Consider the following 13,501-nt stretch of genomic DNA (forward strand, 5'->3'; position numbering starts at 1 on the left):
CCCAAATATTGGAAAAGAAAATTGCAGATAACAAATCCTTTCTTAAATAAGTTATTTATTATACTTCCCCTCAGTTCAAGTCTATCTCTATATTTTAAATTTCTTAAACATTTAACAACAAACAGCACAATAAATTAGGAAAGAATCACAAATCTGAAGATTTCGAGTAATATCCTGCTTTCTGATCCATAAAAGATTACAATGTTGTGTTAATTTTGTGTCTATGATCTACAAATAGAGGTTACGCATTCAAAATGCACAATTGTACATTTAAAAAAAACATCTGAATGTAGACATTAATCTGGTAGGCAGCAGGTTAAAGCAAGAAAAGATCAGCTGGCATGAATGTTACTTTCAGATGGGAATAAACACATGATTTTAATCAATGGTAAAAAAAAAAAAAAAAAAAGTAAAAGAAAAAGAAATACTGTATTTTACAGCAAAATTGAGTCCAAACACAAAAATCCTGTCACCAAAAAAAAATTAAACACCCAGAAGCAAGAGTTCAGTTCAAAGGAAAACACTGAAGAATTTCGAAACTGTAAAAAAAACAAAATAAACATGCCTGCATGTTAAATAAGAGTATGCAAATGTAAAGTTTATTCAAAAACAAAAAAAAAGGAATTTCGAGACTGGATTTATTTTCTTACCTGCGTGCTTTATAACAGTTTAGAGACTGATATGAATATGAATGAAAGGAGGAGCTTGTTGGCACAGCACAACATGGCTGCTGCAGAACATAGTGCCCAGAGATGACTGACATGTTACGTAGAAGACGAGCAATAACAAAATAGAGGACAACGCAACCGCGTATGCCTCCCCATGTGACTACATGTGCATATAGAATGTTAATTAGAGACAAAATGTAGCTTCATTACGCAGAGATGGTGAGGCACTGCTGTAATGTAAGACACAAGAAGACACAAACTCATAGGGGTCTCTGGATGGACACAGACAATGAGATGACTTCAGAAAGTGGATATTCGCAGGGACACAATGGACAAGGACAAAATCAAGCACCCGCATCCTTTCGGTTATACTAAACAAACTTACCAGCTGTGTTTCAAAATAGCATCCGATTCCCTATTCCCTACTTCCTACAAACTGCAAAGTGCATTATGGGTATTCTGTACATCATTTGGACACCTTTTTTTTGCGGTACGTTGCAGGATCTCAAGAGCACACTAGATCATTCCCACAATGCTTTCGGACTACAAAAAAAAAAAAAAAGACTAAAAATAGCGCACAAAAAAAGGTGCCTGTCAGGACACAGTGACTATCTGTGGCATTGAATGGAATGTGAACTAGGTAAAGTCGGTTAAAGGTCGCTCCAGTTTTATATATTAGTCTTAGATACTTTTAGATACTTCCTTACAAGAGTTTTTAAGGAAAAGACTGAGCAGCCTGTCTAAAAAAATCATTACACCAAAGAAAACCCTAGGGAAAAAAAAACAGAAATACTTTTTAAATCATGTACGTACAGTTTTCCACAATATTCCCTAAATACAATTTCAAAATAATAATAACAATAATAATAATAATGTGTGTTGAACTGTCTACAGAATGTAACACCTTGAATTATGTTTCAACTATTGCTCCCAAAAGGCATAAGAGACAAAAACATTATTAATGTAACAAAAACTGAAACACGAGTAAAACCGATGAATGTTCAGTGTTACGTTCTTCAAGCGGTATCACTTAAAATTTCTCTCAAACACAAGATCACAAAATGGATTAAAGACGCTCATGTCTATCATCCCTGTATTGCTTTCCATGATGCCTCGACGTGACAGTTCTCGATTTTTGGTCGACTCGTATCTAATAAGTTTAATAACCTAACTTGAGCATAATGACAAAAAAAACCTAGGTTTAAGCAGGCATCTTCGATCTTAACTAGCAGCGACACTAAAACACTGGAAATGAGCACAGATTAAGGAATGACGTGTGAGCACTATTTGACGGCAGCAGCAGCAGCAGCAGCAGAAACACAGTTCAGCCTCTAGTACTCAGGGAACAAAAGTGAAAAAGGAGGAGAAGGAGAAGGCTTGAAGCCACTTGCTGATCAAAACGTGTGCAAGGATAAAGGACACAAAAATACAGTGCTGGCCCAGAGTCCACATAGTTCCTGACAGGACAGCAAAAGTAGCAGAATTCTACCGATCAGAAATCACTAAGTCGTGGCAGAATTCTCCAGGAAGAGTAAGTATTATGATCCACGTGAGTCACCGGTGCCCAGCAGTGGCTGTGCGTAGCCCTCATGAGTGCGTCCGGTTATTTCTGGTAGTGTCCAGCAGAGGTCTCTCTCTCTTTCTCTCTCTCCCATCAGTCCGCTTACTGATGCGTGGTTTATTCTAGACCTCTGTGGAAAAGAGGATGCTCTGTCTCTTGCTGTCTGGGGTGGGAATAGTCTCCAGCTGGAGAAAGTACAGCAGGACTTGTACCTAGAACAGAAACAGAGACGTGCCATGTGACGCGACACGACAGCACCCTGTATGTCTTATGAGTAAATAGCTCAGGCGAGGATCAAATGTTAACAGTGCACTACTGAAATATTCAAACTAAAAAACACTATTACAATTTTGCCCAATACCTGTGACATGACCTCGAGGGACCAGCTGTCTCCCATGCTGATTGGCTGGGTGGGGTTTGTGGGAATCTTGCTGTCTTTTTCTGCCGGTCGGAGCAGAGTTGGTCCGAACACTGTGGCCAGGTTGTGCAGAGACATCTTATTCACACTCTCCTTTTCAGCAATCCTGACACACAGAGACAGAGATAAATGCATGCTTGCAATCAAACCTATTGCCAGTGTAAAATGAATTTCCTAAAAAAAACATTAAAAGGAAAAGCAACACCATTGGTCATGGCTGTGACATTAACGTCGACATGCATAGCAGGGTTGCGTGACATTCAGTATAATGTTGCTTCTATTAATAAAATCTTTGTGGCCACTTTATTTTAAAGTCAAAACCCAGTACTAAAACTAGATCAACATCACTTTTCTCCTTCACTCTTTCTTTTAAAACTTTTCTATATTAGGTAAGCTTTCCTTTTAGACTATATTAATAAGAATTCCCTGTTGTGATTTACTGCTTCAGAATGATAATGGGGGCGATATGATAATGGGGCGGAGGAGGCGAAGCTTTTTGTCCCGACAGGGTAAAATGATTGACCGGTAAACTCACCATATACTGACCGGTTTGATGTTGGTGACCCACATTAATCTTTTTTCTGGTCATGGCATTGCAGACCATTTTTCTTAGATAACAAGCATTATCAGACAAAACGATCACGTGTAGGGCAACTTTGCAAGTGTGCAAAATGATCAGCTGTTGGTTAGAGTATTCCTACCTCTTCAAGTGATCCAGTAGAAAGAGGAAGGTGACCAGGTTAGGTTCAGGAAGAGACAGCAGCAGGTTGAGCATGCAACTCTCTTTAGCCACGCTGTCTGAGAGAGCTACAAAAAACACACACACTCTAATCAGCACACTTTGTACAATTTTAGGAAAATCATTAGCATCACCATCAACATCTAATATGTAATTCAGAAAAGATTATTTGAAACGTAAACACACAACAACTGACCGATGCCTCCAGCGAAGCTCGGATACAGCTCATCAGTGAAGAGTGGCTCTGGAAGCTCCCGGAAATAAAGCTTCAGAGTTCCAGCGATGGCGTTGACGTCCATCTCACTCATCATCACTGAGACGTCCTTGTGATCTGGATGTACAAATATGGAGAGACAGAGAGAGACACAAAGAGAGTGTGTCGGAGAAAGAGAGAGAGAGAGAGAGAGAGAGAGAGAGAGATTTACACAATGAATTTAAAAAACTTAAAAAAAACACGAAGTGGACAAGACTATTTTATCTAAATATGTTTCAATATCTGCCATATTTTTTGGTTAACAGAGCTGTGAATCAGAGCTAGACTGTCAATTAGATTGCTGACATTTTAATTTGCCCCAATTTCATACAGGTTTTGAAGTATTAAAAACTACTTAACATATTTAATAAATACTGAAATGCTTTGCAACTTTGTTGATTGTTGATTGTTTAAATGTCATGTCCAGCAAAAATCTTTTTTTGCCTTACAATCTTTTGCACTATATATGGGGAGTGGGGGGCATTCAAGTCAAACTGGGATTTTTAATTGTGCAGAGTAACAGAAAACGGGTACTAAAATAAAAATTCCCAATATTTCTCTTTATAATGCCCTGCTACATTAATGCACTTATCGCAGTTTTTCACTAGTGCTTGGAAACCCTAAAGGCCAAAAATTTTCTCAGAGTGCCTACTTCACATCTGAAATGCTGGCCTCCCAGGAACTTCTATAATGGCCCAACATGTGGAAATGGTTTGGATTGTACGAGGACGTGGCAATAACTCCTGGCTGAGTTCCTGTAATGTGCAAGTGGTGTTGGTGAATGATTGTGTGCACAGTTCCTACAGTCAGATGGAAGCTATCTGTTAATTTTCAAGGGATTTAAGGAAAATTCAAGTTTTACTGCAGCTAAGAGTCTCATCAGAGACTATTAATAATAATAGTAATAATAAACATAATCATAATAATAATAATAATAATAATCATATCAAGTACTGTATATGCATTTAGTCCCTGCTTTCACAACAGAGCTTCTGTCATCTTACATTTCGTTTATACTCACTAGTGTCAAAGGCAGTTTTGAGAGCCTGGATGTCAGTAGAGACTCCTGAGACGCGGTAGATGCCGACCTCCTCCATTCCTCTTCTCTCAATCTCCTCGAGACACTGTCGCACAATGTATGGAACCTTCGAACGCTCCCGTCTGAACAGATGATACACAATTCAGTGCCATTCAGAATTATTTGAGCATTCTTTTTCAATACTATATCAGTATTTCAGAGCTTTGAACCTAGATGGTCCGAGGAATACTGTTTAACCACTGCTAAAGGTTTACTCTTACCAGGGATACAATTGCCATCCAGGAATACATTATTTAAAAAAGACATAAACTGATTTAAGCCTTTAATAATGTCAAAAATGTATATGTCTATACATTTTTACAATTATATTCAGAATCGTTACTCATGCTATGCTGATTTGCATTGTTAAAAGTGCTAGATAAATAAACCTGAACTGAATTTAAATTTGTAACACCATGTGTATGATTCAAAACATGAATATTTAATAATATTTAGCAAGTTCTGCCGCAAGAGATCAATCCTCTCTCGCTCTCAGTACCTTTTTCACAATCTTAGTCCTGCGATCTCTCGTGTCAATCACTACTATGTTATCTCCTCTTCCTTTAATAGTTTTTTTCGCCCCATAAATTGTTATATTCCATTCTCTGACAACTATCATGAGATGCTTTCAGAAAACAGGTCTCGGTAAGTCTCTCACTCTTTTCACACCCAAATAGTGTCTGGTTCTGCAGTAGGTCCAGTAGTTTGCCTTAAGCAAACAAAGCGCTTGTGTTGAGTGCAATGTCAAACTAGACGTTGACAGACAAATACTGACGGTTACTCACTTGGTTACCGTGGATATCTTCACTCCAAACACTCCTGTTTGTTTACACGAGGACGTTCGCTTCAGGCTGAACTCTCTGCTTGTGAACTTCATAGACAGCTTCACCTCAATCTACATCAGAAAAAAACATCAGCAGTCATATACCTCCCATCAGTATGAACAGTTATCACACAGTTGTTATATAATAGTTATGATGCAGGGTTCAGTGCTACAGTAACATGAGACCACTATCCAAGTTTAAAATAAACGGTCATGGCGAGTCATAAGGGAATGACAGGCTTATAAAATCATGTATGTCTTTTAACGAGACTCTAATCTGTTTGTCAGATATTTATTTTTCCGTCATGGGCAATTCTTTTTTTTAAGAGTGTAGAACGTCATGCTCACCCCGTTCATAGGAATGACTGTTCTCTGCCAGTCTTTACCCTGAAGCATCTGTTGATCCAGCTGACAAAACAGACAAATAGGCAAATTAGGTTAAGTAAAACTTCAGCTTGTTCCAAATTATTTTCTTGCAAAGGTTACTCCAATCTGTGTGTAATATGTAAAGAATTCAAGACGAACTGGGACTTTTAATTATGCAGAATAAGAGAACGCAGAACACATTCTAAGTACACCAGAGCCATGACCAGACTACTTGCTTCACATCTTAAACACTGGCCTTTCAGGAACTCCTTTAATGGCCCAAACATGTGGAAATGGCTTGGAACGAGGTCAGGACTGTACAGGGGATGTGGCAATAACTCCCAGCCGAGTCCCTGAAAAAGTGGTATTCGTGAATGTCTGTGTGTACAGTTCCCACAGACAGATGCAAGTTGGCAACACGTTATTAATGCATTTTTTGAAGGATCAGGCATTCCACTCACTGAATGTTCATGGGAACGACTACAGTGGGCGCCGAGCCACCTCGGCCAGGATCGTGATTCACAGATTTACAGCCTTCTTTAAAATCTTTGAACCATCCAAATATTTTCTTGCTTATTAGAGTCTCTTCACCTTACTGTGCTACAAGTCTTCTGTAAATGTCAATTGGTTTTATGCCTTCATGTTCCATGTCCCGGCTTGATCTGAACGTAATGAATACTGTTCTATTTAGGTGCACAAAAAATTAAGCTCACAGATGCATGGCTAATCTCACCAGCTGGTTTATGATCTGTAATAAACTCATTTTCGCATTATTGAAAAAAAGAACCACCATTTCTACCACTGTGTTTTTTTCATTTACATACAGTTTGTGCAGGTAGATTTGCTGCTTCCAACTAAAGGACTAAATAATTGGCTTAATTTAAAATATATAATTCATTTAAAATGTGGCCTTTTAATAAGTAATAAAATGTCATTAATGAGATCACAGACATGATGGTCTAAATCATCATACCACTATTTGTCCTTTCCCGATAATTCGATCTGTGCTTTCTCCGTCCTCTTTGCTCATCTTGGTTTTATTGTAGCTCTTGTCGTAGCAAAGCAGCCTCAGCATCTGAGAGCCTTCCAGTTCGATCTCAAACTCCTGAAAGGAAAAAAAAAAATACCCCACAAAAGATTTTACACATTACCCATAGTGCAACTTTCCAAAATAAAAACAGCACTGTTTAAACCATGGTATTTCAAACAGTGCGGTCTGCTAGAAATGTTTGCTGAATAAGGCAACTGTTTCATCCCCAGGCTAACTAGTCATTTAAACATTTAAACACTGCTGCTGACATGAGAAAGTAAACAATTAAGCTTAAAAGCTTGGGTCACTGCATTTAACCAAAGCAGTGTAAGATTCTTGAGTCTCACTGTTTAAAAGGTGATAATGAATTGTTAATTAAGGAGACCTTTCTTGGAAGGAGTCTCCAGTGTCAGTGCATCTTCCATAAGGGAAAAGTCTTCAGGACAGACACGTTACCTTTAAATGGTTTTGTGATGCATGTTTTTTTTGTTGTTGTTGTTGTCTTATTTACTTCAGCAGACAGGGAAAAAACAAGAGCCATAACATTAAATTATAAATGTATAAAAGTAGGATGAGAATCTACATTTGGCACATGACTGTGGTACAAGAGGAAACTTCGGATCATGTCAGGCCTCATCATATCGGCCTGCTGTCTATTCTTTTCCTAAAACAGCACACACCCAAGTGTTACATTCCTTTTTACTGACAAGACATAAGCTGTACGGTCCAGTATAAGTGAAGGACTTGTTCCTACCTCGTTCCATTTGGGCTCTGTCGTGTATCTGTACACGCGCGTCTTGGCTTTGTTCACAAATAAGCCAAAAGAGTCCACCTCCATCGTACAATACAGATCTAAAAAGAGATTTCACTATATATCACCATGTTGACAAGACAGGGAAGCCCGTATGAACCAGTTTTAGAGTAAACTACAGCCCCAGCCACAGTATCAACTGGTCTAAAGCTAAAACAGTAAAACTAAATGAATTAGCACACATGTACAAGAGACCAAGAGAGGCTGTAATAACAGTGAGAGAAGACCGAGATAAGCATCAGGATTTCAGACTGACAATAGAGATGTGGAAAAAAACAGACTTTTAAAACATTTCCCACCCTTAACTAACAGGATAACTTACTCAAGCTCTGCTTTAGTCCTGAGGCAGAGTGGATGATTACATTCAGAAAGCCATAAAGTCCAGGTGATTCATCTTCTGTAGAAAGACAGAAGTTAGAAGAGCATGACTTACACCAATCCTCTGGTCATAGCACTCTTAAAGAGGAGCAATTACTTAAAATTCACACAAAAACATTCCCTGCTGTTTATAATTTTTTCTCTCCATTTTTTTGTATTGTCTGGGGCTTTACGAAAATGGAAGAATCAGATTTCCCCCCTATTGTGACCTCATATACCAAGAGACCCTAATCCAGCTCAAATTTCAACTCAACCAATCTTTGCCCAACTCCGCTCAGCTCTGTCCGGCTCTGTTGTTCTCTACGACAAGTGGAGACAAGTTACACTAAATAATGCTAGGCTTAAGAAGGGCTAGGTTAGCCATTAGCGTTTAGCAGCTAACAACTAATCTAGCCTTCTTCACCTCTTAGTTGTGATTTAACCTTTATTTCGCTAAATATTGAGGATGTCATTATGAATCAACAATCTTACACATATTTTTTAAAATTATTTTGTGTATCAAAAAAAAAAAGCTTGAGAAGCCTTGATATGTTCCCAAATATGGGCGTTTCTGGTCCTTGAGTTCTGACAGGCTGGGAAAATGCACTTCCTCAAAGGGGTATTCGGGGGCGATTCATTTAAAGCTACAGACGCTGAAACAGTGCATTTGTAAAATGTAAAACAGAAAGAAAAATCAAGCATGCAAGAATAAATGATCTGGGCTGTATTTCAGCTGGAACATTTAAAATTATGCAAACTTGTGTAAAATAGAGTATAATGGGTGACCTTTAAATTCTAAACGCTGATGGAACAGAAGGAGTCGGTTAACTGTGACTCGTAATAGTAAGTCTGCTTTGCATTGTGTCACTGCACAACATCATTGATTATTTTCCTATATCAGAACGCACCTTCTTGTTTCATTCCTGACATATTCTTAGCAAAATTCTGATAAATATTCTCAAAACAATAAACCTCTGGTAGAAATATAAGATCCAAAGTCAATTGCAGCCTAATCATTAGCATCACATTACAATAACCTTTTGGTGAACCATATCTTACAGAATACAACAGCCAAACAGACAGGGTCATCTTCTTACCCTCCTTGTTGACAGACAGAGGGATGTGGTGGACGGTTTGCAGTTTCACACAGGAGTTAGTGAGCATCTGGAGCTCCATGGAGGTCAGGGACACACTCTTAAAGCCTGATGAACAATGCAGTGACCATGTCAAAAACAACTGGCAAGTAAAATGATATTAATTAAGAGTTGTTGATGTGCTGAGCGTCTTGCCGACATGGAGGCCTACATTTCTTTTGCTGCTCCCGAATCATATCCTTCCAGTCGGCACGCTCGTAGTCAGAGGACATCAGGAACATGTAGCTCTGAAACAAAGGGAATTTTAATTATACTGACTGTTTCAGGATAACACGAGATGGAAAAAAAAAACGAAGGTATATCCACTAGCTCTGTTGATTTAATGGGATGTTCAATCTGCCTAATCTGTTAAAAAGACGAAATATGTTTACAGTATAAATGTATCTACAGTGGATCTTCGGCAGCTATAAAATGAAAAAGAAGTATAAGGTGTTCTTGTGACAGTGATGAAGGGTCTCACCTTGCCGTTTCTGTTATACACACGCAGAGGCATGTTGGGAGATGTCAGAAGCAGCAGGGATTCCTGTTCTGAAAGCTTCTTTTTCAGCCTCTCGATGACCTTTGACCCCTTGTTGGCTCTCTAAAAGAGAAAAACAAGATTATAACTAGTTATTATTAAGATGTAATTCCCCGAACCGAGCTGCATGCTACTGTCTGATGGGAAAAAATGTGAAACTAAATATTACTGAACACAAGATTGTGCGATAACATGGATTATCAATTTCTCATCAGGATGATGATGATGATCTTTGAGCATGAAATCATCCAGCTTAAGGTACCTTCTCTCTCTGAATCTCACTCCTGAGGGAAGAGATTTTAATCTTAATGGCGTCCAGCTCTTCATCCGGGACCTGTGGGATTGGGACTGGCTCAGTCTCCTCTGCTGCCTGGAAGGTCAGGTCTGACAGTGGAATGTACCATTTACAGTCATACTGTTGACTCTTCCTGAGGACAAAAAGACAAACAGGGACAGTAAAGGATGAGAATAAATAATCTAATATATCAATGAAAATACAATGGAATCTAATAAGATAGAAACCAGAGTAGTGAGCTCGGTTTACAATCTAATGTGACTTTAAACACAACAGATAGGTAATGGGAATGGATTTTTATCTCAGCATTAGAAATAAACTAAAGGACTTTCTGTTTGTGCACACTGGATTATTGTGTTATTGTTGTGTTATTGTTCACTTCTAACTAGTTCACTGTCCTCACCTTCACCAGCTATAAATGCAAGCCACATCTGTAATATGTAAGGATTTTACTGAATCAATTAATTGCCCTCAACTTAACCAATAAAAATTTCATCAACCAATAAGGTTTGTTTAGCGCAATAATTCTCCATAGCTCACTAATATATTACAGTAACTTGTGCACTACAACAGGGCACACTTGCATTTTAGTCAATGCGCAATGTTGGACATTTTTTTCTGTTCCTTAATGTTGAATGAGGGCAGAAAGACCACAGCAGCATTTTGAACAGATCACGAAATTCCCAGGCTATTTTTTTCTTTCATTATTGGTAAAAGAACGGAGGGACTGACATTCTGGAAAAGAAAGTTCACAGTGGCCACAGAGCTGTTTAATCCCAATCCTCGTCATCCCTGTACTCATCATGTTGTGCATGTGGATATGCTTTTACTTTCACTATTAAACACAGCTGTGATTTCTACTGTCAGTTTTGTTCCATGCATCTTTATCAAGCTTTTAAGTGAGTGATCTAAATCCTTTTTTTTTCCTGGTCACATTTCTTCCACAAAGTTGAAGGTTCTGCACTATCCTTAAAGGTTTTTTTTTTTATGTTGGTCAGTTTTTAATCCAATTCCAGTAATTTCAAATACTTTTTTCTGGACTTGAAGCACGGCAATAATTTGTCCCTTCTAAAATGGTGACTCTTTTTGGCCAGGCATTTAAAAAAAGAATTACAGCATGTCAGTTTCATCCTCACAAGAAGAAAACATGCAAAACAGTAATAAGTTAGAAATTCTGATATTTTGAAATTCTGATTATTATTTTTTTTATTTTAACTTATAAGGTTTTTTTATCATTAGTTTATCATTTGAAGCCATCATCAGCTGGTATTCTCGCTCACCCGCCAATCTGTTTCTTGAGCTTGGCACAGAGCAGCAGGTCGGTGAAGAGGAAAACGTGTCGTAGCTTCCTCGCTCCTTCCACCAACTCCACCATGAAGCTGTCTTTTAGCAGCTGTCGATTCTGAACACACAAAACACAGAGTCACTTCAATGATAATATAAAAATATGATGTATATAAAAAAAATGTTAGGATTAGGATATAATGTAAAAAGAAACACTTGCAATTTAATAACATAATGATGCATTATGAATGTAACATATGACTAACTATAGTGGACATAATAATAACTAATCGTATCCAATTCAACCGGGCCAACATATTGCTGGATTATTTCTGTTTATTTCATCATTAACATCAAATAATTCAGATAGCGTATTTAGCATGCAGGTTCTGTGGAGAAAAGTCCCAAGGTACCACTTCACCCTTTAATCTTGAATCATGATCAGCTCACTACTCCCTCAATTTATTTTTTTTAAACAGTACTGAGAAAAGCACATGTTAACAACACCTCCATAACCTGATATATGCTTAAAAGACATGGTTTAATATCCACAATTATCCATGATTTTTTTTTTAATATACCAATTTTTTAAAACAAATATCATGAGAACAACTATAAGTGGAAAACAAGTTAAAAACTAAAACCAATTTGTCTTTTGGATTAACTTCGACTGTTTACTAAAGATCTTGGCCAATAGATGGCAGTCTTGTTTTTCCATCCTCAGCCACTGAGCTTCCAAATAGGACATTAAATCACAGCGTCTGGGAGCCTTTGTGTGATCCTGAGATGAGATCATGTGGCATTTTAAAGCAGGTAAAAATAAAAGAGCCTGAGAGGAAAAATCAGTGGCTAATGTGTGAAAGTGAAAACGCATCCAAAAACACACAGTAGTTCTCACACCAGCACTCGTACAAAAACACGTCACCCCTGCAGTGGGACAACAAAAGGTGACATCACAAACAGATCGTCCAATAGGACGCCTCAACCCCAGCCTCCTTTCCAGCTCAGCAGTCACCCCCCACATTTTCTAGACAGTATGTCATCAAGGTCCAGTCTTCATCAAACGTACCGCTACTGAGAACCACACACACACACACACACACAAAGTAATGGCTTCCCTGGAGATGCCCATAGTGCAATGTTTTTGTGTGTTTGCAGCTGTGCTGCCAGGCTGATGGTGAAATAAGAACATACACCCACACACAAACACCCACACACATACACCAGTCAAAAGTTTAGACACACCTTGTAATTCAATGGTATTTCCTGATTTTTTACATTTCTTTCTACATTGTAAAAACCAATTGGGAAGGCATCCAAAATATGCAATAATCTCTTCTGAACAGTTAATACTGAGATGCGTTTGCTATTTATACGTTGTAAAGCCTTAGGTGCTGTTAATGGGCAATTTCTGAAGCTGATCCATCACAGGGCAGGCACACACACACACACACACACACACACACACACACACACACACACACACACACACACACACACACACACACTCATTCACACACTACAGGCAATTTTGGAATGCCATTTATCCTAACCTGCATGTTTTTGGAATGTGGGAAGAGACCTACCAAGTACAGAGAGTGGAAACTCCATGCACACAGACCCGCAGCAGGAATCAAACCCGGAAATTGGAGGTGCAAGGCGACAGTGCCAAACACTAAGCCACTGTGCTGCATTGGTGTTACTTAATTACCCAAACCTACGTGTATTATTTTATAGTTTGGAAATCTCCAGTATTGTTCTAGAATGTTGAAAAAACAGTGAATTAGAAGGCGTATATAATAAATAAATATATATATACATAGATACAGTATATATATATAACACACATGAAACACACATGAAGAGTATGGCAGATGTTTTGTTCAAACAAAAAGCCCACTGATGGCCTGATTTCAGTCCAGCACCCAGGCAGAGTAATAGGACCAGGCCGCTCTAACTTGGCACAGAAGAGAAATGGCTACGAGTCAAGGGCCTTCTGCTCCCACTAACCACCATGACACACAATTAAAGTGTTTGAACTGTGGTTGCTGAATTATTGAGAGGGAATTATAAAAACGATCATGCTTTCCTTCAGCTTTGCACTTCCCACTAAGACTAATGGAGAGGCTAGTCAGTGTTGGTGAGAA

The 13,501-nt window shown here is 38.4% G+C and overlaps 1 protein-coding gene across 1 annotated transcript in view; it reads right to left on the reverse strand.

Moving 5' to 3' along the window:
* Window positions 1-403: 403 nt before the first annotated feature.
* bcr (BCR activator of RhoGEF and GTPase) overlaps window positions 404-13,501 on the reverse strand; it is a 68,559-nt gene continuing 55,461 nt past the window's right edge. The window contains exons 9-23 of the mRNA XM_053478677.1: window positions 11,351-11,472; window positions 10,038-10,203; window positions 9,719-9,838; window positions 9,410-9,485; window positions 9,202-9,306; window positions 8,070-8,144; window positions 7,691-7,788; window positions 6,880-7,011; window positions 5,889-5,948; window positions 5,503-5,612; window positions 4,661-4,800; window positions 3,583-3,717; window positions 3,349-3,454; window positions 2,591-2,753; window positions 404-2,441 (exon numbers count right to left, since the gene is read on the reverse strand). Of these exons, the coding sequence (XP_053334652.1) occupies window positions 2,352-2,441; window positions 2,591-2,753; window positions 3,349-3,454; window positions 3,583-3,717; window positions 4,661-4,800; window positions 5,503-5,612; window positions 5,889-5,948; window positions 6,880-7,011; window positions 7,691-7,788; window positions 8,070-8,144; window positions 9,202-9,306; window positions 9,410-9,485; window positions 9,719-9,838; window positions 10,038-10,203; window positions 11,351-11,472 (1,698 nt within the window). The 3' untranslated portion in view covers window positions 404-2,351. The remainder of the gene's footprint in view (window positions 2,442-2,590; window positions 2,754-3,348; window positions 3,455-3,582; window positions 3,718-4,660; window positions 4,801-5,502; window positions 5,613-5,888; window positions 5,949-6,879; window positions 7,012-7,690; window positions 7,789-8,069; window positions 8,145-9,201; window positions 9,307-9,409; window positions 9,486-9,718; window positions 9,839-10,037; window positions 10,204-11,350; window positions 11,473-13,501) is intronic.

This window comes from Clarias gariepinus, chromosome 19 (assembly GCF_024256425.1).
Source record: "Clarias gariepinus isolate MV-2021 ecotype Netherlands chromosome 19, CGAR_prim_01v2, whole genome shotgun sequence".
Lineage (NCBI taxonomy): Eukaryota > Metazoa > Chordata > Actinopteri > Siluriformes > Clariidae > Clarias > Clarias gariepinus.